This window comes from Anabrus simplex, chromosome 5 (genome assembly GCF_040414725.1).
Source record: "Anabrus simplex isolate iqAnaSimp1 chromosome 5, ASM4041472v1, whole genome shotgun sequence".
Classification (NCBI taxonomy): domain Eukaryota; kingdom Metazoa; phylum Arthropoda; class Insecta; order Orthoptera; family Tettigoniidae; genus Anabrus; species Anabrus simplex.
The window spans coordinates 264,253,442-264,279,928 of record NC_090269.1 but is presented as its reverse complement, the minus strand read 5'-3'; the positions used below and the strand labels follow the sequence as shown (position 1 = coordinate 264,279,928).

At 36.9% G+C, this 26,487-nt stretch overlaps 1 protein-coding gene across 1 annotated transcript in view; it reads left to right on the top strand.

The window, feature by feature from the left end:
* The window catches only part of Ptp36E (protein tyrosine phosphatase 36E), an 862,119-nt gene that overhangs the window by 747,445 nt on the left and 88,187 nt on the right, over positions 1 to 26,487 (top strand). The window contains exons 8-9 of the mRNA XM_067147378.2: positions 9,290 to 9,425; positions 20,111 to 20,260. Coding sequence (XP_067003479.1) covers positions 9,290 to 9,425; positions 20,111 to 20,260 — 286 coding nt within the window. The remainder of the gene's footprint in view (positions 1 to 9,289; positions 9,426 to 20,110; positions 20,261 to 26,487) is intronic.

Below are 26,487 nucleotides of genomic sequence, written 5' to 3'. Positions count from 1 at the left end.
TCCGAATCCCAAGATGGTGGGTTCAAACCCTGCAAAGTTAGTCAAATTTTTGAACAGTAGAAAGTTGTTACTGCACTCCATATAGTACGATGCCAGCATGTACATGGTCTTTGACAACACTTAGAGTGCTTATCCGAAAAAATGAATTAGCCTAGGTCCTAAAACTCCGCCACCGGGCGAGTTGGCCGTGCGGTTAGGAGCGCGCAGCTGTGAGCTCGCATCCGGGAGATAGTGGGTTCGAACCCCACTGTCGGCAGCCCTGAAGATGGTTTTCCGTGGTTTCCAATTTTCACACCAGGCAAATGCTGGGGCTGTACCTTAATTAAGGCCACGGCCGCTTCCTTCCCATTCCTAGGCCTTTCCTGTCCCATCGTCGCCATAAGACCTATCTGTGTCCATGCAACATAAAGCAAGTAGCAAAAAAGCTCAGCCATAGATCGCCCAACAGAGATAGTTTCACAGAGGAAAATGGAACATCCAAATTGACACGCAGGCAGCCTGGATTAAAAGGCGTGAAATTATAATGCCTGGACGCAGCAGCTGAGGCCAGACTACACAAAAGGAAACTTGGTGCGATTTATAGAGTAGGATACAATGGTAGCTTTCTGTTATATTACCTGGCAACTTCAAAAGATCTGTAATAATTGAAGTGACTTTTAAGAAATGACTTTATAATTATTTCTATTCAAGACAAATGTGGTTTTCCTGACTTGAGAATAACTCTACCTGGCCTCACCCTCCAGAAAACCTCCCACGCGGGTATGAACAAACTTGGATTGTGTGGAAATCACTCAATCTTCATCGTTCTGGAGTTGGAAGATCCAAAAGCAATCTCCAGAATGGCACTTCTGTGTCGACAACATTAACTGTGACTGCGGAGAACATGGAACATATCGCACCCCAGGAAGAAGACTGCGACAAGTCAAAACAGAAATGGCACTTCTGTGTCGACAACATTAACTGCAACTGCGGAGAACATGGAACATATCGCACCCCAGGAAGAAGACTGCGACAAGTCAAAAACAATCATTTTTCAGAAGCTCTCAAAGGTTTGAATCAACAGGAAGAATAGTAAATAATATTTTAAGGTAATGAAAGTTGACTAAAATGGTCCAGCTGACATTGTTTTACAACGGCACAATGTGTTATGGACATATTGAGACTGAAGTTCATTAATTATAAGTCATACGTGGAAAATTTTACTTACGACAGTTTACTATAAGTGGTTGTGGGAATACCAACACTTACGGCGGCAGTGAGTATGTGATATATTAAGTGAAGTGACGAAAAAAACAAATTTATGTGAGTAATATCCACAATTCTTCAGGAATATACTGCAGATCAGTAACATCAATAACTCAGGAAACCATTAAAACAAAATCTAATTAGCACTCAAACAGCTACAACTAAATAAATAAGATAAACAACATCATGGTGTTCGTGTGCTCCCCGTGTGGCAAGAAAATAAAAAACAATCAACAGGCTGTAGGCTGTGATGGTAAATGCGAACGTTGGTTCCACGTAACATGTGTAAAAATGAACAAAGAAACTCTCCAAAACTTCCGTAAGGAAGAACAATTCCAATGGTCGTGTAAACGTGAAGACTGCATTGCACAACCTAACATAAATGAGGTTATGGCGAACTTCTCCAAACAACTGGAAGAGTCCCTCAAAGTACTAACGGAAGAAAACAAAGAATTACGGAAATTAGCGACCTTTCTTTCCGAAAAATATGATGACCTCAAGAAAGAACTAGACACTTTGAGGAAAGATAAGAAAAATGCGGAAATTGCGACAACGGCAGCCGTGAACGAGCTAGAAGACTTGAAGCAGTATCAACGCAAAAACAATTTACTAGTGTATGGAGTTCCTGCTGAAAAGGATGAAAAAGTGTTCCAGAAAGTAACTGAAGTTGGCAAGGCGCTGGGAGTCGATATAAAGCCCGAAGATATTGACGCTGCACACAGACTTCCATCCACGAAACCTGGACCACAACCTATCATCGTGAAGTTTGTTAATCGATGGAAGAAAGAAGAAATCCTCAGTAGCAGACGACAAAAAAAGACACTAAAAACGAACGAAATCGGATATAGCTCGGTAAATAACATCTATATCAACGAGCACTTAACGCCTAGGAATGAGACCCTCGCCAAAAAATGCCGCGAGCTAGGGCAACAGGGGAAAATATTTGGCACATGGGTCAGGGACTGTAAAGTGTATATCCGTAAGTTCCAGGACGGTCCTTCGAGGCTAGTGGCAAACCCTAAAGTTCTGCATGAACTTGCTCACTCCAGCTGATCTGGAAACAACGAGGTAACCTTTGTTGTGCCCGCTCCAATTCCAAGCTTTCTTTTCTTAATTTCAAATTTTTGTCCTTACATAACCAAACCTGGATCCTGAAAACAAATTTCTTGAAGTACACGAATTTAAATGTGAAACCCTATATAATTATATTAAAGATAGAGTTTCAGAAAGTAGATCATGTGAATTGAAAGGCCTACACATAAATGCACAAAGCATGAAAAATAAATTTGATAATATACAAATTATCTTAGATCAGATTAAAGAAGTAGATATTCTTGCAATCTCCGAAAATTGGTTAACCAACAAACTAACCCACGCTTTTGAAATAAAAAACTACACTTCTCATCATGTGGTAAGAGAGCAGATAGGTGGGGGTGTTTCGCTTTATGTTTCAAACAAATGGAAAAGCAATGTCATAAATGAAATAAATAAATCTCATAGCATACTGCAAGTCATGATTACAAAAGGAAATCAAAGATATGAAATCATTACCATTTATAACCCACAGGATAGTAACTCTCCAAGTTTTTTGTTTGATCTAGAAAATATCCTAAATAGCAGTTCAGGGCATACTTCAATAATACTTGGAGATACAAATATAGACTTGCTTTCTACCTCCAGAAACAGAACTTTGTATGACAATTTAATAACAACTTACGGCTATATAACATGTAATAACAAATACCCAACTAGAGTAACAAAAACAACCTCCACATTAATTGATCACATACTTGTCACAAATAGTAGTAAAAAATGTCATGTATTCAATATAACAAATAACTTAAGTGATCACTACCTACTGGTATGTGAAATTTCTAGTGAAAAATCAGTTCCAGTAGTACCAATAATCAAAGATAGTGGTAAGCAATTTGTAAATTACAACAAATTAAATCAGTATATCCTACAAAATAAATTTAAATGTGAGGAAATGGATATAAACACTTATTATAATAAATTTATTGAGTATATTAGCACAGGAATTGAAACCAGCTCAATTTCAATAAAAAGAAAGAACCCCAAAGACATTCCCCTAAAACCTTGGGTTACCCAAGAATTACTAACACTGATTCACATCAAAGACACACTGTTTTCAAAAACTAAAGTAAAAAACCCCTCTGCAGAAGTAATTGAAGAATACAAAAGAATCAGTAATAAAATAACCAAATTGAGGAGAGAGTTACAAAAAAGGTATTATGAACACAGATTACAGAATTGCAAAAATCAAAAAGAAACATGGTATGTAGTCAATGAAGTGTTAAATAGGAAGCTTGGACATAAACATGAAATCAGCCATCTGGTGGTAAATGATGTCAGCATTACAAACACAGAGGACATATGCAATAACCTAAATGAACTATACGTTAATGTAGCTGAAAATATAAGAAAAGGTCTTCCTGAAGATGAGCAAGTTCATGGCAGCACAACAGCTGAAAGTCAAACTAATAGTATTTTCATGTCTCCTACTGATGAATGTGAAGTGCTCAAAATTATCACTTCTCTAAAAAATAAAAATAATTTAACTGAAGATAAAATAACCAATGTCATGTTAAAAACCTGTGTTGAAAGTTTAGTGCCATATATTGTGGAAATTATTAACCGTTCAATTCTCAGTGGAGAAATACCCCAATTACTCAAATGTGCCAGAATTGTACCTATCTTTAAATCAGGAGATAACACAGATCCATCCAATTACAGACCAATTAGTATATTATCTGCAATCGGAAAACTCATAGAAATGGTAGTAAAAACTAGATTGGTAAATTTTCTGTGTAAAACTAATTACTTTTCCAATAATCAATATGGTTTTCTCCCAAATAGAGGAACTGATAATGCTGTATTTGATACAGTAATAGAGGTTCAAAAGACCTTAGATGAAAATAAATTAGCAGCAGGGCTACTCATAGATCTTGAAAAAGCATTTGACCTGGTTGACCACAAAATACTTCTGAACAAGTTAAAATTAGCAGGAATTAGAGGTTTAGCACACAAATGGTTCCAAAATTATTTATCAAATCGAACACAATATGTGATGATTAATGATACTAAAAGTTTTAAGCAGCAAACAAAAACGGGATTACCGCAGGGCTCAGTACTAGGTCCAATTCTATTTCTGATTTATATTAATGACGTACAATCTCTAACACTAAAGGGGAAATGTAAAGTATTTGCTGATGATATCTTAATAACTTACAAAGGACTATGTGAGACGCGAATTATGGAAGACATAAATTGTGACTTGGACAAGTTATCGGACTGGGCTTTATCTAAAAAAATGATCATAAATGTGACTAAAACAAAATACCTAATCTTTCATAAAACAGCCCATAAGATAACAGCGGCTAACACTGTTATCCTAAAGGACCAAGTAATAGAGCGAGTCAACTCAGCTAAGTATCTTGGTATAATATTAGACTCAACACTTTCCTGGAAAAGCCATTTTGAATATGTAATCAGCAAAATTACCCCTTTGATAGGAATAATGCACAGATTAAGATACAGTAATTTTTCTCATCAACAATTGAAGTGTATATATTATGCAATGATCCACCCACATCTAACATACGCAAGCTTTATTTGGGGAAGATGTAGGAAAGATTACATTAATAATTTGGAAATCCTACAAAAAAGAGCCATCAAAATCATGTATGGATTCCCCTTCCTCAAACCATCACATGAAGTTTTTTCAGAGTCAAATATTCTGCCATTCCATAAACAAATTGCATTTTCATCAGCAGTCTTTATGTATAAGCTAGACAGGAAATTAACCCATTCTACTGTTAACTTCTCCCATTTTAGTGAAATTCATGGATATGAAACTAGAGGATCATTAAGGATATATCCCTCTCATTCTAATTCAGTAAAGTACGGAGTGAAAGGCATAGAATCATCAATGTTTAGGGAATATAATGTGTTGCCTCCTGTTATAAAGAACTTTAAATCGGTTATATGTTTTAAGAAAAAACTGAAGGAATATTACTCTTTTACAGATATCTTAATATAATCTCTATATAACTTGCTTTAATTAATACAATAATATATATATTGTCCATATTTAGTATATTACAGCCATGCATTATCTGAATATACTTCTGAAAAATTATGAACCTAACATGTAAAAAAAAAATAAAAAAAAGTACATGTCACTTTACAGAAAAGCCATTGTATATGAAATGTAATTATTGTGTTGCCTTAAAAAAGTATGTACTGTATTGTCCCTATCACGAGCCAGAGGCTCATGGGACCTTTTGTCACCAATAAATAAATAAATAAATAAATAAATAAATAATTTGTATTTTAACGAACTTTTCCACAGTTCTGTATCATATTCTTGTACACGGAATATTACTTACAAATATTTTATACTGGATTAGTCACAACTGCAATGCTAATATTAATAACATTGATTCTACTTAGTTTATTTGAAAAAAGGAACTGACTAACAGATGTAGTAAGTCTTACAATATTAAGAGACCTTTGAATTCTTCTTCCTTGGCTAAGTCCCAATTTATTAGGATCAGCACTTAATGTAGTTCCAGCCCTGTTTTATAGCCGGATGCCCTTCCTGAAGCTAACCCTATGTGTATTCGCTATTGTGCGCTTCTGTGATAATTGATTGTGTGGTGGTATTAGGACAAACACACACTCAATCCTAGAACTACAGGAATGAACCATATTCAATTAAAATTCTCAGACCGTACAGGATTCGAACCTGGGGTCCCCTGAGCCAAATATCAGTATGCTGACCATTTGGCCAACCTTCCAATGTTTAATATAATTATCAGAGACAGTTATGACACAAAAAGGCTACTGCCACTAGTTTTAATGTACCCACCTAAGGTACAAGTATAAAGGGGAATAGTTCCCAGTGGTAAGTAACAAAATGAAAACATTGATTTAGGTACTGGGACAGTAAACGCACATTTTTATTATTACAGCATAAAACTAACCTATGTATTATAGAATAAGCTTAGTTCATTATTGACATCAGGGATGTAAAGAAACAATGATGGTTCATTTCCATCTATGAACCGAATTTCAGGGTAAGCAACTTAACACTGTAAAGAAGTAAAAACACCATTATATTACTTTATAATGTGACAGACAGTAACTTTGACAATCATTATAATATAATATAATATAATATAATATCATGCTTTCTATCTCAGTAATAATACATCCAGCAAAACACATATTCTCTCTTTTCCAACTAGAAAGTAATAACATTGAATGATACGCAAAGAAATGTCACAGCACCGTACATTAAAAAATACAGGGTTTTACAGAAATCTTACTTTTCAGGTTTGACTAATACTTAATATTTATTGATTTAGGCATCTCTTGTTAAAAGTCTCCGTAATACTGTAGGTGCGCAGATGGAACGAGATTGGTATTGCATAAAAATACCAAGAATTTCTTCTTGGCTTCAGATGTGCCAAAGCAACTTGCTACAAGCCTTCTTCAACCTTGACAATCCGATCTGAGGACGTCCTCTTTGTCGATAGGTACCTTACATCTATCAGCTTGAAATTTTCCCTGAAGTTTGTATTGCTCGTAGCACTTTAATATCATTCCAGGTAACTTTTTCATCACTCACATTTATGGTAAAATTATTTCCAATTTCACCTGCTAGATGCATCAGTTCATAAATATTATCTGTTGCCATTTGTCTCACAACATAAGGATTGTTAGATATCTCGAGTTACGGCAGTCTTTAATATCATGTTCCAAAATGAAAACTACCATAAATGACATGTGGTAGTCTTCTAGTATTTGAGTTGCAACTTTCTTGTAAGTAGAAAACTGAAACATGAGCCATAACAACGACACAAGTATGATTTGACTTACGATTCTTTTTCAGGACACAGACTAAACATAAATCATTCATATGTATGCAATAACTCAAAACCAAACTTTTCTTTCTTGTGGCAGTCTCCTTCCGGGGGGGTATACTGTATTATATTTGATCGCATGCTGTGCCCTGCATCTTGTACAGTTGAAGATCTTCTCCTTGTGACACCAAACGCTGTTGAGGATGCACGTCACTGGTCTACCGTGGTGGTTTTTATTATTTATTTTTTTTCTGCTATTGGCTTTACGTCGCATCAACACAGATAGGTCTTATGGCGACAATGGGACAGGAAAGGGCTAGGACTGGGAAGGAAGCGGCCGTGGCCTTAATTAAGGTACAGCCCCAGCATTTGCCTGATGTGAAAATGGTAAACCACAGAAAACAATTTTCAGGGCTGCCGACAGTGGGGCTCGAATCCACTATCTCCCGAATACTGGATACTGGCCGCACTTACGTGACTGCAGCTATCGAGCTCGGTCTACCATGGTGTGACTTAATTTTTGTCATTTGTGTCTCTACATATTTTGTTTGTTTCTGACTCAAATAAATAAATAAATAAATAAATAAATAAATAAATAAATAAATAAATAAGTGCCCAGACAGTTGAATATTTCTGCCTGAAAGTCGAATTGCGACTTCTTTATCACATAATAGCGGTGATTAGGGGGGATAAGGGGGGGGCAGTTGGATCTCCCCCACCACTTTGTGGAGAAAACATTACGTTTTTATTCCATTTTAGCCAACTTAAACTAGAAATTATAGGAATTATTAAAACAAGCAATTTGTAAAAGCCCTGTTGTCTTATTAGCTAATTATTATCTATATTTTCTTTAATTGTTAACAAAATTATTGCCAGAAATGTGCAAAATATATCAACTGTCATGGCTAACTGATTTGTATACTGCCGCAACAAGTAGTAAACACTTCGCATGTGCTGTGAGGAAGGGTAGCAGGGTATTATTTTGCCAAGCGGATTCATCAATCTGGCAGTTCCTTTAGTGTCCGTTAGTTTTGTAGTGTGTAGTCAAATACTAAATGATTTTAATCATATAATCATGCCAGACTTCTATTTAATTGTAATACATGTGTAATATTGTTCCTTTGGTGAAAGTTTTATTGTATAGTATTGAATCAAAATCTCAAATAACTATTATTACCACATTTAAGTTGGTCAACTGTCAACTTTACCCCTCTGTCGCAATTCCCTCAGAGAGCATCAAAACTTACAATTTTGTAGGTTTTTTTCAGTTTTGATGTGTATATCACCACCTCTGTCCCTCCCAATACATCCCACAAATCCAGATACTTTTTGTTGTCTGTACATCCCCCCCCATCCCACTTCTGCAAAATAGTTTCAGAACTAAATTCTTCAAACTGTGAAGACTAATATGGCATAAGTAATTTTATTCCCTCAGCACTGTCATCTAATAATCCTTAGTTACTGTAGTAGATATGTTATCAGAATCTAGAACTGACCTGGTCTTACCTGCTTAATCGATATAGAAATGATTAGGTCTGTTTCATTAACATGTTCATATTAATTTACTGAAATTCATCCTAACTACATTTAATATTGTAAAATAAATAAAACTTTGAGATGAGACATTACACAGAAAATGAGTGGGCAAGAGATGTCCCACCTGCCCTCCCCACCTCCCCACCCCCGCTTTAATGATGCCCATGGTCATGACTTCTTGTATTTTGAAGGCTTCCGATGTTCATTTGAAATGGTCTTATTAATTACCATTGCCTCACCCCTGGGATATCAAGGCAGTCTACTGAGGAGGATATTTTAGTAAGAACGACCTTTATAAATATCTTCTTATACATGTTAAAATTTTATATTAAAATGAAGACACATTATGTGTTATCTTAGAATATGCAATTAACAAATATTTTCATCTCATATCTCATAGATGTGCATGTTTCTATTTGTTGATCTTGCATATCACAGTTGGGGAACTGAAGTTTGACAATGCAACGTTTAAAATATTGTTTATCAAAACAAAACAAAAAGCAATTGTACAGGTCTCAATTTAATTTCTTATTTAGTAGTTTTCTCGTATTATCTCTTGAATCAATGTACAGACTGTTTTGCTGAATTATTTTCTCTTTATAAACTCTGCTTTTTTCAAGTGATGGTGGTGGACGATCGGGAGTGTTCCTAGCTATAGATGCAAATATGGAGCTGGCCGAAGAAGAAGACTGCTTTGATGTATTTGGCTATTTCAAAAAACTTCGTCAATCTCGTAAAGGGCTCATCGAAACGCTGGTAAGATATATTTAGTGCTATAAAAGTTACAAGTGGTAGGGTAAGTGATTTTAAAATCATCATCTTCCTTCCAAGTATTGGGCCATGTGACCCGTTACGGTCTTGCATTTTACTTTTTGCAAGACTCGAAAGCAATCAAATGTCCTTCCGACGGGTTGCTAGCCTGAAGGAAGTGATTTTAAAATAACAACTAGATTCTGGTAATGTGAAGTGCCCATGCACTAAAATGTCAAGAGTTTGTTAGTTTTTAATAGATTCTTTTTCACTCAACAAACCCTGTATCCTCACACAAATTTTCCGCAGTTGGTTTTATTTTCTGATTAGCATTTGTGTATTGACTACCGTTAGGTGGACTTTTAAAATATATTTTTCTGTTCTGAGAAAGTATTCATCATTTGAGGAACATCCAAGTCTATGACAAAAATTTAATTCTCTTTGAAATGTTTGCAAAAGCTGACAAACGGCCAAAGATCAAGATGATACATCACCTAAAGCCTCCCCAGTTCAGAGCCACACCTGCCGGTGGCTTCACCACTTGACAGTCCAGCTGTTCCCACCCAGTCAGGTGCAACAGCGCCAGCGACCACATACAATGCGAGTTGCCAAAGCAGAAGTTCATTTGTATCTACTGCAAGCGTGCCCACACAGCCTCATTTCCTTCTTATTTGTTTGTTAAGGCAGTAATCAGGAAAATCCATTACAAATACGCAAACAACACCAAAAGACACAACACAAATACCCAGCTTACAGGATTTAATACTCACACCACCAACAAACAGACTTGATGAAACTGGCCCTTGAACTGGTAACCTGTCTCATCACAACGCACTGGAACTAAGTGGCAACCGAGATTGGTGCAACTTGGTTCCTACAATCTACATTTCCATTGAGATAATTGAAACTTACAACAGTTAAGCAACATTGGGCTTGGTCACTTTTTGATGAAGTATTTGAAAGTGCTCAAATACATCAGCCTCATGTTGGTGGATTTCTGGCACGTGAAAGAAATCCTGTGGGACAAAATTCCGGCACCTTGGCATCTTCAAAAGCATAAAAGTAGTTACTGGGACAGAAAGCCAATAACATTATTATTATTATTATTATTATTATTATTATTATTATTATTATTATTATTATTATTATTATTATTATTATTATTATTATGGGATTACCTGTGGAACGCAGAGGTGAAAGAAGGTGCCGGGGTGAATGGGTCTAACTACAATGTCAAGAAAGTATTTAAAGCTGAAATGGAAGGTTATATTTAACAAATTCTCACTTACTGAGATAACAATGACAAAAAAAAATAGAAAAATTCAAGATTACAGTACTTTAACTCTCTTGGGCTACAAGACCCTAGTTTTACAATTTTTGAGTTTCCAGCTCAAATTTACAAAGAGCACAAATTTACACAAGGGCAGAAATCCCTCAATACATGGAGCACTTGCTCCCAATACACAATATCAAGCCTCCCAGAGGCACTTTTACAACACTACAAAAGAGCTGTCGTGCTCTCAGTTCTCAAGCCTACTCAAGGCAACACCAAAAATACCTTACACCTTTTGGCCTTCCATGGCCCAACTTACAAACTGAAACAGGGATATCTTGTACCCAACCTATAGGGCCTTCGTGTAAAAAGAAATAGCAGTTAAATAAATGGCCCGAACACAAAATGAAAGGAGGCGAATGCTTGCGCTCCTAGATATGAATTCTTAAAACCTTAAGGGCCCTAGGCTGATGAAACAGGGGCTATTCCCAAACTATGGAGGTGACTCATATGAGAATAAATTAAGACCTTACGGAAAGGAAGAAAACCAGTTACAAAACGTAGTCACCTCAAACCAAGATGAAGGGGAGCTCGAGAGGGTACATCACTCTCTATCCCCGATTTACAGTTAAAGATTTATGAAATTTTACACGAACTGAAAGGAGATTTACGTTTCAGAGAAGTTGGTTACATAGTTAAAGTTTTGAACCTTTCCCTCGGGTTAAACTGCGGAGCTAGCAAAAACGTAAGATGTTAGATGGCCATGCTTTGAAGAACTGCTGCCTGATGAAAGAGGCGCCTCCCACTTCCTGCTTGACGCACATAGTTAGATGATGATCAAATGGCCAAGAGACGTGAAAATCCGCAGTTTATAAACCCTCGGGGAAAGTTCAAGACCTTTCATGAATAAACCAGCCACACCCTCTCACTTCATTGGTTAAATTCAAAAGCAACACTCAGAATCGAGGAAGAAGCCTGTGATAGGTGGAAAATTAATTACAGAAATTAGGGAATGGCTAGATTCAAAACTGGCAGAAAGAAAAGATAAATATTGCCAACCCAAAAATAAATGAACATCATTTAGTAAAAAAAAAAAAACTTATGAATACAAAACTTCTTTAAATCAAAGGTTCTTTCACTTCACACCAGGGTGCATGATCATATTTAGCAGTGACATCTATTGAAGAAAGTCCAAAGTTCTTGATGAAGGGCAAACAAAACAAATAGAAATTCACACAGTACAGGAAACGTCAAAATAACAAAATTTCTTCAGATTTCTGTAGTGACATCTTCTGAGTAAAGCTATAAGTAGGTCAAGTTTCAAGTTCATGGTTCCTCCAGTGGAGGAGTTCTTTTAGGTGCAAGATTTAAATGTGCGGCGTAGAGGTGTACCTCCTGGTACAATTTTTTTTTTTGCTAGTTGCTTTACGTCGCACCGACACAGAGAGGTCTTATGGCCCTGGTACAATTATTATTATTATTATTATTATTATTATTATTATTATTATTATTATTATTATTATTATTATTATTATTATTATTATTATTATTATTATTATTATTATTATTATTATTATTATTATTATTATTATTATTATTATTATTATTATTATTATTATTATTATTATTATTATTATTATTATTATTATTCCGAGGTATCTGTGGAACAGCAGATGTGAAAGAAGGTGCGGGCTGGAATGGGTCTAAGTACAAGTCCGAAAGATGAATTTAAAATTTAAATAAAGGTTATATTTTCAACAGACAACAAGATTTAACAATTTTTCACTAGGTGAAATATCAGTGAATATTCAGGTACAATAATAATTTTACAAGCAAAAACACAAGTTAAGGTGTCTTTACAAATCCTGGGCTTCGAGCCCCAATTTCACAATCCTTGAGCGCTCAGCTCACAACCACAAATTGCCAAAGGCCAGAAAACCCCTAATTACATGGAGCACTTGCTCCCACCTCTTAATGTCAAGCCTCCTAGAGGCACCTTTCAAAATACCAGAAAGAGCTGACCCGCTCTCAATCATCCAAGCCTATTAAAGGCAATAACAAACTATTACACTTAACTGCCATCAAGGCACAACTTATAATGGAACAGGGGTATCTCGTACCCAATCTACTGGGCCTTCGCAGGAAGGAAAACAAAAACGGGTTAAGTTAATGGCCCAAAATACAAAGCTGAATGGAGGCGAGTACTTGCACTCCTACATGAAAGCTTGTTAACCTAAGTGGCGCTAGGCCGATTCAACAGGGGCTATTCCCACACTAGGGAGGTGACTCGTATAAGAAAATTTTAACACATTAGGAAAGAGAAGAAAATCGGTTATGAAAACGTAGTCACCTCAGATCAAAATGCAGGGGAGCTTGAGAGGGTAAAGCACTCTCTATCCCCGATTTACAGTAACATGAAAATTTTACATCGAAATGGTATAGGTTACAACAAAACGGTTTCAGACCTTCCCCGAGGATTAAACTGCTAAGCTAGCAAGAAAATAAAGATGTTAAACGGCCATTACCTTTTTGAAGGGCTGCTGACTGATGAAAGAGGTGCTTCCCGCCTCCTGCTATTCTTCCATACACTAAGCTAGATGTTGTATGAGTGGCCGAGAGACCATAAAATCAGCAGCTTTTATACCCTTGTGGAAGATTCGAGACCTTTCATGAATAATTAAGACACACCCACATGCGTTTATTGGTCAGCTAAAAGTTACAAGTCAAAAATGAAGAAGAAACCTGTGATTGGAGGGAAATTAATTACAGAAATTACTGATTGGGTAAATTCAAAACAGGCGGAAAGAAAGGATTAATATTGCCAACCCACCAACGAAAGAACGAAATTTAGTAAAGACAACAACTTATGATTACAAAATATCTTCAAGGAAAGTTCCTTCACTTCACACCAGGGTGCATGATCACAGTTTTTGGTAGAGACATCTGTGAGAGAATGTCCACACTTCTTGATAATTAGTAAACAAAAACAATTCGAAATTAACACAGTGACATCTTCAGATAAATGGTTGAATTAATTCAGTTTTAAAGTTCAGAGTTTCAGCTGTAGAGGAGTACTTTAAGGTGGAAAATTTAAATTGCGGCGTATAGGTGTACCAACTGGTACAATTATTATTATTGTTATTATTATTATTGTTATTATTATTATTGTTATTATTATTATTATTATTATTATTATTATTATTATTATTATTATTATTATTATTATTATTATTATTATTATTATTATTATTATTATTATAACTCAGTCCTGTAGTGGTGATGATGATGATGTTAACGATGATTATGAGGATGATGGCACATAGCCTCCAGAGAGGCTTGGTGCAGGTCTTCTGAGTTGATCCCTTATAGGCAACCTGTTCTATCTAAGATGATTACTAATGCTGAAAACGGTATAAATACTCAGCTCCCGAGCCAGAAATATTAACCAATGAAAGTTAAAATCCACAACCCAGCCGGGAATCAAACCTATGACCCTTTAAACCAAAGGCGAGCCTGCTTACCATATAGCCTCGGAGCCAGACAAATTTGTGTCCTCGTCCCGAGGTGGTGCAGCTCTTTTTAAGCACACACATGAGATGCATGTACCCTTTCAACCACATACCAGCCCTCCAGCAAATCTTAAATTTCTAGCTCTAACCATAACACTACGAAACTGGACAAGTCCTGCAGTGCAGACTCGGTAATGGTTGACTGCAGGAATCATTTCATTATTTTTCTCACTAAATGTCCGGAAGAGGAGAACTTCAGTGCACCAGTACCAGAAATCAACCTCCTCTTCCTGTCCATCCCTATTGAAAATCCAGATCACATGTGAGGTCCTGGTTTAATGCAGAGCGCTGATACTATGTTGCAACCAAATAAGTTAAGAAATACAGAAAGTACCGTACTACAATATTAATTTCAAATGATCTTTGTTTACTGGAAGGAAAGATGCTTTTCTTGCCTGAAGAGGATTAAAGCATTCCTGCAAAATGCAGTTTGACAAGGAAGACATTTTCTTTGACGAATATTTTCATACACCAGGCGAGTTGGCTGTGCGGTTGGGGACGCACAGCTAGGAGCTTGCATCCGGGAGATAGTGGGGTTGAACCCCACTGTCGGCAGCCCTGAAGATAGTTTTCCGTGGTTTCCCATTTTCATACCAGGCAAAAGTCAGGGCAGTTCCTTAATTAAGTCCACGGTCGCTTCCTGCCCGCTTCTAGGCCTTTCCTATCCTATCATCGCCATAAGACCTGTTTGTGTCAGTACGACGTAAAGCGGCTTGTAATATACAGGGGAAACCGAAATTCACGCACTCGAGCGACGCAGCGTGACTCCTCACATGCCAGCAATAAAACAATGTATCTCGTAAAAGTTCGTCCTGCAAGTATATCCGGCAGAAAAGGGACGTTAAAGAGTGGCAATCTGGCAACACTGTAACCATATGTAGGGTAACTACCTCTCTCAGCACATATTAATCATGCTGTACAGTTGGTGCAGTGGATAGAGTTTTGGGTTAGAATGCAGGAGGTCGAGGGGTCGATCCTGGGTTGAGGCGTATTTTTTTTATTTTGTAAATGTAATCCAGGTGGTATGGTACCTGGCATCTTAATCGTCAACAGCGAATAAATTCACGCCCACGACATGGAAAGGGCGTCTTTCAAAGCTGACCAATGAAAACAATTGTTCATCCATTTCTAGGATCGTAGTAAGTGCAAATGGTTTCTAGAGGACCCGCTGCAATTGTTGTTGATGATTAAGATGCCAGATACCATACCACCTAGACTACATTTACGAAATAAAAAATATACGCCTTAACTCAGGATCGACTCCTCGACCTCCTGCATGCTAACCCAAAACTCTATCCACTGCACCAACTGTACAGCACGACTAATATGTGCTGACAGAGGTAGTTACCCTACATGTGGTTTCAGTGTCGCCAGATTGCCACTCTTCAACGTCCTTTTTTCTGCCGGATATACCCGCAGGACGAACTTTTGTGAGAGACATTTTTTATTGCTGGCATGTGATGAGTCATGCTGGGACGCCCGAGTGCGCAAATTTCAGTTCACCCTGGTATATATATTTCCACACAGAAGAAATTGTTTCTTCAGCATGTAATAAAGCAGCTATTTTATGTGTACATCACCGACGCAAGTTTGCGGTCTGAAAGGACAGAGGATTAATTTAATATACAAGAAATAGACGAGTTTCAATATTAAGAATAATTTGGATGCCAGTTGTCATTTGTTTTCTGTTAGCCCTTAACTTGCTTTCAGGTCCACGTGCCACTCATGTCCTAAAGCCATTGGAAAGAACCAAGCTGTGTACATAAATGAACTTCAATCTCTATAAAGTATAGTATAGTATAGTATAGTACTTCCGGACTCTCCTATTGTTACAAGTTCTGGCAGGTATTCTGCTATTTGCACTGATGTCTTCTAGACATTACAGAAAGGGCCTATATATACCGGGTGGTTCACCAGCCCCTTATTTTTTCAGACAGGCAATCCAAATAACACGTATAACCAAAAAATCTGTATAATTTAATTTTATGAACACCAAATAACTTGAAATTTCTCCTTATGATCAATAACGCTTTTGCCTACCTGTGTGTTATCACTGTAAATTGATCCATGGACCTAGCAAAGGAGAAACTACTAAAACTACTGTGCACAATTCCACACCAAATTCTAAGGACCATTCTGCAAACATGTAATTTACTCCACCTTGAAATAACACAGGTACCCATACTTAAGTACTACAAGAACCACTAGCAAGCATCATGTATGTTGACTTTATGGCTGAATCGGTCAAGGACTGGAGCGAAAGATGTGTGAATATTGGCAGCGTACTGGTTCAAATCCAGCATTAGGCAGATTTGTGGAAGTGCTCCATTTCAGCAGGGATACAATAGTAATCAATACTCTTTTTGCTATTGGTTTTAAGAGACGCGCTCTGATTTGGCGTCTCTCCCCTTCCCCTAAGGATAGGTGGAGGAAGGATTGGGAAGGAAATTGGCCTTGGTCTTTTACTAAGGCACCGTCTCGGCATTTGTCTGGTAGTGAAAATGGGAAACCGAGGAAAACTGTTTTCAGGACAGCCAGCATGGGATTCGAATCCGCAACCTACCGAATCCAACGCACACAATAATTCAAACCTGCCAGATCACATCACAGCACTCATTCCTTTCCTCACGATGTATTCCTATGAAGAGCACATTGAATTGTTGCTAATTTATGGAGAAAGTGCGGTGGAATTAAAATGTATGCCACGTGCTCCGTGATGGTAAAAAAGTTAATTAACACTGCAAAGTGTTGGTAAACTTAATCATAACAGGTTGTGGCTACTCCAACCACTACTCTTATACCTTCATCTCCTTCACACAATATACATAACATTTGTTTGAGCACCAGTTGCTTTTTAAATAAAAACAACAACATTTGGTAGAGCATACCTCTTATATCAATTATCTCAAGGCGTGAGGTGATAAACTCACATATCTGGCAATATACAGGGATATGGATCAGGACAATATTAAATTACTGTTGCATTTCCACAATTGAGGATTTAACAAAAAATACATTCTTCTTCATGTTATGAATGCATAACATGCCTGATGCTTTAATTACCTGATGTCTGCATACACCGCTGTTGAACTTGAAATTCTTGGGAAAACCTATGAGCTGAAGTCGGGAGCCGTCTGCTGTTATCTTATATAACAAGGAGTTGGCCTACATACCATGTACGCATGTAGGGAGCTCCAATGTAATTACGTCCACTCAATATATTATAAGAAATTGGAAAATATTATTGAAACATCTTGTGAAGTCCATCCTCACAAGAAGATGATGTTTCTTTATCAGCATAGTACCCGTCTCTGCTCGGATACAACCACCACTTGTAGACCTCGATTATTACAAGACTTCTTCAAACACAACTCTTAGCTCTGACCATCACTCTAAGACCACTTCTTCCATTTGATACATCTGACTGATACATGTGATCTGATAGATATGATCCGATACCTCCTACCACCGTTGCATCGACTTTTATAACCTCCCGATGACGACTCATCTCCCTACTCTCTGTTCATCCCTTCCACCTCAACATACAGTAGTTGGCGAATACTGACACTTGGTCGCAATCACGTGCCCACGCACTGATGTCATCAGTCATGTGTCGTATAAGCGTACCCAAGCGGATTACAGTTGACTATGCTGCATGAGTCACCGGAAAACCTACTTGCACATAACATTCTCAGTTAAACATAGCCTCGATTGCAAAATACTCTGCCAACACATCTGGCTAGAGTTACAAGCCACAGAATGACTATATCAAACCAACAAATCTCGCTTACTAATATACAGCATAATTACAAACCTATGATTAAATACAATAATATGCGTGATACCTAATTATTACAGTCTAAATGATGAGAAACAGAATATAAAATCTAATGAATCGGGTTAATAATAATAATAATAATAATAATAATAATAATACTAAAAAATACTGAATGGAATCTGTAACCCTGTTGTACGGTTACAAGGTATTTGATTTGATCCTGTACTGACTGGTCTAAAGCTTTACTTACTTTTAAAATAGTAAGTGTTTGATCCACTGTGTTAATACACATTTTATAACTGAAAACTGGTTCCATGCACAGAGAATTTCATAAATTCCAGAAAGTGGACTGAACTTCCACCTCAAGCATTGATTCAAGGTTACAAATAAATGGGAACAGTTAGACAAGTGCATTTACCAATTCTGTTAGGATGACCACTGCATGGAAGAGAGATAATTTCAGCTCTTTCATATTAGAATCATCATTACTGTCTTGTTCTGTCATTCTTTTATATTTTCCATTATGCCATACGATTTGGTATAAAATTCAGCGCATGTCAATGATGGCAAAGATCTTGAATATGTTTTGAGGAGGACGAGGGGAGGAGGCATGCAAAGTAGCCAAGAGGTATGGTCACAGGCTTTTCACCAAGGTAACTATGGCTCAAATCCCAGCCAATGCACATGGTATTTTTGAAATAAAATATTAAACCCCTGTCATTCCAATTCCACATAATACTGGAGCTCCCATCGGTATAATTGTGCAGTCAACAGTCACATAAAGCTACAAACTTGATTTTATTCATTCATCTAGCCACTACTAGTTATCAAATTCTTTTGATGATATGTCAGTAAAAGAGAAGTTCTGAAAGTTTTACACCTAACTACACCTAAGAATGTAAACCTCTTTAGTTGGACTTTTCCTGAAGTTGAGATAATTGGACAAAAGGTTGAAAACCTCATATGTCAACCTGTTCAAATGATAAAAAATACTGAATTATGCTGTCCTCCAGTTGACACCATGTAACAATAAGGTATGGTCAAACTTTCAAGACACATTCCTAAAACATAGAAGAAAAAATATATTATTTGAACATGGATCCAGAAATGCGGATGGTTAGAAATAACATGAACCAGCTATATAAGCATTAGAGGATTGGTCACACTAATAAATAATTTCAACAAAATAATTTGATAATTCGCATCATTGCCATTTTATCAGCTGCTGATATTAGCCAATCAGATCGCTTTGCAGGCAAATTCATATGGGTTTTGCGAGGCGATGTTGCTAAATCTGCTTGTGGCTTGAGAGCACCAATCAAAGAAAACACTTTGCCAGGGGAAGGATTTGAACTTGTGACAGGGTCACATCATAATAAGTATGCCAAGGTGACACCCAATTGAAATGCACAGTGTATTCTGTTTGCTGCTGATTTCTCTGCATTGGCAGCTGCTAGGCGATCGGTAATTTATGGAAATGTTCATTAAGAAGCCATGTGCAGATTTAGCAACACAGGCTCACAAAGCCCACATGAATTAGCCTGTGAAACAATCTGATTGGCTAATATCAGCAGCTGATAAAATTATAACGGTGCAAGATATCAAATTATTTTTTCGAATTATTTATAAGTATGACCAATCCTCTAATATTCATATACCATGTTCATGTTGTTTCTGACCACCCTGTATTTTTGTTTTCTACAATTCTACACAGTACATTAATCATTGGAAACATACAAGAACAGAACGTACCAGCATACCACATGAAACCCTTCCTTACATGAAATGTTCAAAACGTCCATCATCAGCATTGATACATCAACCTGGCGTCGCACTGAAAATCAGATGTGTAGCACCCTAGAATGTTGAAATGTTTAGCCCATATTATACCAGGAAGCTTACCACACTCTTATACAGCCAGGAATGATACCTGAATTAATCCTACTGTCAAATAACATAACCAAATCATGAGCCCCTGAGGATGTATGTTAATAAATCCAGATAAATAACCATATTTGTTACCTGTGTATTCTCCAGTGAAGGTATTTCATGGTCATGATTTCTCTTCCAGGATCAATATAAATTTGTGTATGATACATTGGAAGAATTCATAGTATGTGGAAATTCATGGTTTCCTGTGAAAGACCTATCACAACGGTTAAAGCAGAAATCCGTAAAAGATCCCGTTACAAAAATTAATGAATATCAACGTGAATATCAGGTAATTACCAAAAGTATAAATAAAAGTAAGTATGTAAATAGCAAACATTTTTCATTTAATTAATATTAGAAACTAATGAACAACTTTGTTGTAATATCATGCACATCTGCTCCCGCAATGGTTTCTTTGATAAGTATTTCACTGCTGAGGTTGTGAATATATTATCTGCTTCTGTCTCTGTTTTTAGATTGAAGGTTTTCATGATATTTCACTCATAAATCCAATGTGGACCACAGCCTGGACATCAAATAGGTCCATTTTGACTACTACTTTGCACCTTTCCATCCATTAGAGCACTTGAGGCCTAGGAAGTCCTTCAATTTCACACCCTCTTAAAACAATAATCATCACCACCATCATCACCACCATCCATCACTCAATTCTCCTATCTCCATGTATAACACCCAGCCATCCCCTTTGAAAAGTTTGCCTTGCATTTCTTTTCCCCAAACTGAACTCTTCTTTCTCTCAGTGATATTGTAATGTTAAGATATTTCTATTCTTTTTAAGTATTCTACTCTACTATGTTGTGTCATTCATGTCCTTGCCAACATAAGTTGCTGTTTTTCTTTTTTTGTACTCTTTCTATCCAACTTAATTATGTTATCTATGTCTGTATTCTGCCTATATTTTGTTCAATATTTACAATTGTAATGAAAATATCCTAGAATTTTACCCTATTAAACAAAATTTGACTTAAAAATACGGTTGCTATAGAAGTATACACTGTTGAGTTCTTACACAGGCTGTATCTAACCATTTGTAATATAGCCTATACCAGGGGGTTATACCTGGAATCAAAACAAGAAAAAATGTCCTTATGAACATTTATGTTTTACAGTGCATTGGTATTGAGGTACAGGAGTTGCACACAGCCACTAACATACTGACATTTTTCTCATCTGTTTTGTTCACTAATGAGGCTACCTTTGAAAGAGATGGCATCATTAACTTTCATTACACACACATGAGGGCAGTTGAAAACCCATATGGAACGGATGTCGCTAATCATCAACAGTGCTTTGGATGCAAAGTGTAATGTTGTATTATCCCAAATTAATTTAAAAAATAAATCATCTGTCCTCCAATGAGGGTGACCATTTGGATCCAGAGTACAGTTTCAATTTCAATGGAGTTTAAAAATATCAAAAAATGAAAATGAAGGAATGTTAGTCATGTACTCACGTATAGATGGAAATGAATGATTTGCAGAGTGTCCCTCAGTATCTGTATTACTATTTTTTCTAACTCGCAGAATGGAACTTTCAAATTTTTAGGAAGGTCGATGTCTGACTGGGGAGGGTGCCCCTTGCTCCGAATAGGAGACCTCTGACAATCCGCCGATCGATAGGTATTTTGTACTTGGATGACAGGTAAGGCAAGCACGGAACATAAATAGCTTACTTTTCTAGGTCCACATCCCGAGCCTGATTTAGGTCTCTTTCAAAGCGAATGGTGGGAATTAATGCCCTTTCTGTTGATGGCTATGATGTCAGCCCTCTGATTAACATCATCGGTAGAGATGCAGTGAACCTCCTTGTGCACCTCCATCCACGCTGTCTCAAGTCTTGAGCAATTGACATTCTTACACGATGGTGACAATGGATGCGCATTAGCTCAGTGCTCCAGCAGAATCCCAGCACATGTTCAAGGATTTCTGTCTCGTTGCAGCCATTTTGGCGGCAACGGGTTGTGTTGAATGACCTACTGGGAACCAACCTGACTGCGGTGAAGTTGCATGACATCTTCGCTGCGTTTAGTATTCAGAAGAGGACAGAGGTGATTTATGAGTCATCCAGGAGTTTGTTTTCAGGCAGTCTTAATACAACACTACTCCATTTCCTTTATGTGGTAGCTGGCACCGTGACTGAAAGGATCGATTTCTCATAATTTCACGTAGTTTTCTTCCATCAATCTTTGGGAGAAGAGCTTTTTTTTTTTGTCAAGTCTGTGGAGTGCCATATCTTGTTCTTCAGGTAACTTCCTTACGTATGGTAGATGAACGTCCTGAACATGGAGTAAGTGATTACAAATATTGTAATGCTGTATACTGGCTTCCCATTCTGTGCAAATTATTCCCATCCCTCTGACCTTTCTGGCACTATACAGCATCGAATTTGGAGTATCATCTGGCAGCATCATTATTTCTTTTACCGAACTTCTTATAATTTTGCCCATATCTTTAAGAAAAGTATTTGATAGTTGTGTCAGAGGGGCACATTGTAGAGGATAGATCAAACCCAGCCAAACAAACTTGTTAATAATCTTGATCTTTTGCTCTGGTTTTAGAAGTTTTGTTTTTACCAGGTTTTTTAAGTCAGAAGTTATTGTGCTCATTAGTTTGCGTCTGTCAAGAGAAATTTCATTGTTGAAGTCAATTCCTAAAAATACTTGATTTGTTCATTGTTTGTTTTTATTGATGGAATTTTTGATCCTTCAAGTGTAGTGACATTTCGTTCAGTTAATTTTTCTTTGTTCAGGATTATAGATTTGCTTTTTAAGAGTATGGATATGTAAACCAATATCTGCAAAGCTGCTTTCAGCTAAACTTAACAAAGTAGTAGCATCACTTTCGGTTTTGCAGAGTATGACTAGGTCATCTGCAAAAGCAACTGAAGATAACGGCGGTAGATCATCAGATAAAATATAGCCATAATGTTGGCATACGTCATGGTCAGTGAGATTTTGTATTACAGTATTGATTGCTAAATTAAACAGCAATGGTGAGATAGGGGACCCATGAGGTACGCCACACTTAATTTTGGGATTTGATTTTTTATCAGCTTCCTCTTGAACTGTGTTCTTTGTAAGAAATGGTTCAATTAGACTACATAAGTTTGGAGGAATTGCAAAAAGATCATTTGATATGTTCATGTCTGATAGATTCAAATGCTTTTGTGACGTCTAAAAAAAATGACTCGACAATCCTTTTTGTTATGTTTCGCATCCTGGAGGCAACCATTCACGAGGGAAGCATTGACATGAGTTCCAGGTAATGGCACAAAGCCACGCTGGCCCATACATGCTACCCTGATGATTAAAGGAGGAGCATACCTGACCTTCTTGAGGGGACTGTATTACTGGAACATGTGTCTCTAGCATTTTGCAACATTATGTGGTCATGCATGATGGGGCTAAGTGCAGTTCAGTTTCCATTGATACCAGATTTTGGGCATTATCTTTCCACAACAGTGGATCAGGAGTTGACACTAAGTTCATTGTCCTGCCATGTCCCTGACCCTTTTTTTTTTTTAATGCTATTTGTTCGGGGCGTCAACCTAGAAGAATCTTTTTCCCCTTCTCCTGACCTTAGTCCACTGGACTTTTATATGTGGGAATACATGAAAATTGTATACTGCTCTGGTTAATGATATTGATGACCTGAAACATCGTATCAATAATGCTTGTGCAGTTGTTTGACAGGACCCAGGCATTTTTGAATGGCTTCAACAGTCCATGTTGAGGCTGTACATGGTAGATGCTTTGAGCATTTCCTGTTTTCTTTTTTTTTAATTTTTTTTTTTAATGATTGGCTTTACGTTGCACCGACACACATAGGTCTTATGGCGACAATGGGATAATGAAGGGCCCAGGAGTGGGAAGGAAGTGGCCATGGCTTTAATTAAGGTACAGCCACAGCATTTACCTGGTGTGAAAATGAGAAACCACGGAAAACCATCTTCAGGGCTGCTGACAGTGGAGCTCGAACCCACTATCTCCCGGATGTAAGCTCACAGCTACACGCCCGTAACCACTCGGCAGCATCTCCTGTAATGTGGCGAGTGATGTCCTATAACTCTGACGCTTGTAACAACACATTGTAGGACATATGTTCATGATACTTCTTTTTTTTAATGTTTGTTACAAATGTTTAGATATACCATGTATGTAACAGTAAGGAGCAAACAAGTTAAAAATGAAGTTATGTGTAGAAAGACAGGAACATGAAAAGAAATACAATGGCAAGAAGAGGAGACATGGGCAAATATGAGAGTATAAATGGATAAGGACAATCTTCACATCTTCAAAAAGATCAGTCCTCACCACATCAATCTCACTTCTTGTATGTCCACTTATTCCCACATATGGATTTAAGATCTATCAAACCTGCCTACCTGCCTGCCTTTAGCCCAAAGGCTAGTTGGATTCTCAAATAACACCACTGAAGTTTACAAGGTTATAGAGAAATCACAAAAAAACCAGGTAGTGCCATAAATTGCAGCATAAAAGGCATGATGAATAGTGATTTAGTTTGCCACTGCTTTCCTCTCTGACCCGTAAAGTGCTATTGAAGTAAGACTGATGCTATGAGAAACATCTTTCATAACATCCAGATGCACTAATTATGATCCAAAAATCATTACACAGCACCACCCATACTTCAGCAGCTATTATACTGTCACAGGCATAAATGAGATTGAGACTTTGGTAAAAGTTTAATTTTTCTCTTGCCTGTGCCAAGAGACAGATACACAAACTCTGCAAGAATATCAGTCAAGATTGTCTCTCAATGAATGTTGATATGTGTCTTTCTGATGTTGGAAAGCAGATAAAAAAGCTCATCAGGGACTGAGAAGATTAATCCCCACTCTTGCCTATGATAAAGCCAATTTTTGTACACTAAAGCAGATTTTAACAGTTACATAGTGTGTACTTTAACTAGGGGCATAACCCCCCTCGCCCCCCCCCTCCAGTAACCTCCCACCACCACCACATGGAATTTTGACAAAAAGAAAATAAGCAGAAACCTAGAATAAACAATAAACTAAATAAACATTCAAAGGCATAATTGTAGAACCAACAGATCTGTAATTCACTTAAATCAGGGACCTTGTAATGACAAGTCATGCATGCACCTTCACTGTATTCTTCCATCATTTTGTAACTATAAAAAAACGATCAGCCGATCCTGGCTATGCTACTGACTTTAACTCATAAGGTTAGTTGCACCATACTCCTGCACTTAAGCTACTTTAACATCTACATTTTGACTTTATTCACGTGGTGAACCATACTCCTGCTTTAAAGACGCAGCAGGTCGTTATGCTACTTAGGTTCCAAAATGGGTAAAATATAAATATGTAAATAAATTCAATGTTAATTTTAATCTTATACCAGTTGTATAGTATTATTAGAAGTAATTTCACATACCGTACTGTATATGAGTTGACTATGTTTGTAAGATATTATAAGTAGAATTTTGTAAACAATATAAATTTATTAAGGATGATGTGTGTGTTTAATAGAAAAAATTATTAGCGTAAATTGTATAATATTGTATTCTAGGAAAATTTTATTCGTCTCCTGTTAATTTAAAATTTAGTGCTTGACAATAATGTATTTTAGTGTACCATTTGCCACCGAGGTAGACACCTCATTTGCAAATAAAGAGATTTTGATTTGATTTGATAAAGACATTTCAATAATATGTGCCATTGTACACTATCGTAAACCTCTTCAGTATCACATCCTATCTTCACAGTGCTTTTCATGACTAAACTTCTGTCAGATATTAGATCTGTTGTTACTTTATTACTTTCAAAGAAGCCATACTGCTATGGTTCATTGACAGATCTTTGTAGTTTCTGCTCTATTAATCTACCCATTACCTTGAGTTCATGTGGCAGAAAGGTAATACCTCAGTAGTTACTGTATATCCATCTGTTCACTGTTTTAAATAATGGGATTGTTACACCTTAACTCCTGCCTTTTAATACAAAATATTTTTTATAACATGATGCATGCATCTGCATTGTGGTCTGTTTTGCCCTTCAGTATTCAGTCTACAAGCCTCTGTAAATTAATTAAGCACCTCCACTATCTTCTATTTGTAACTAGCTCTGTAGCCTTATTTAGATCTATACCTCTTGCAGTCTTGGTCTCCACATAATACAATATGATTTTATGTTTTTTTTCCCCAATGTGATCTATTCCTCATTTAACAAGTGTGTGTAATTTTACTTCAGGACGATCTTCAAAATTATTTTTGTAACCTGCATGCAAAGGTAAGCATTAGGGTGTCCATTATTTTCAGACTTCAAAATTTTTGAATGCTCACCCTCTAATTTTGCTCGAATAACTCTAAAACATGCCTATACAAAATTTTGTTGAAATCAGAACATTCTAACCAGTGCTGACTTGAGCACAAATTTGCATGAAGACAAAGTCTGGATTTGCCACCCAATACTGAGTCAGGCCTGAGCCTATCGGTACGTGCATTGCTATCC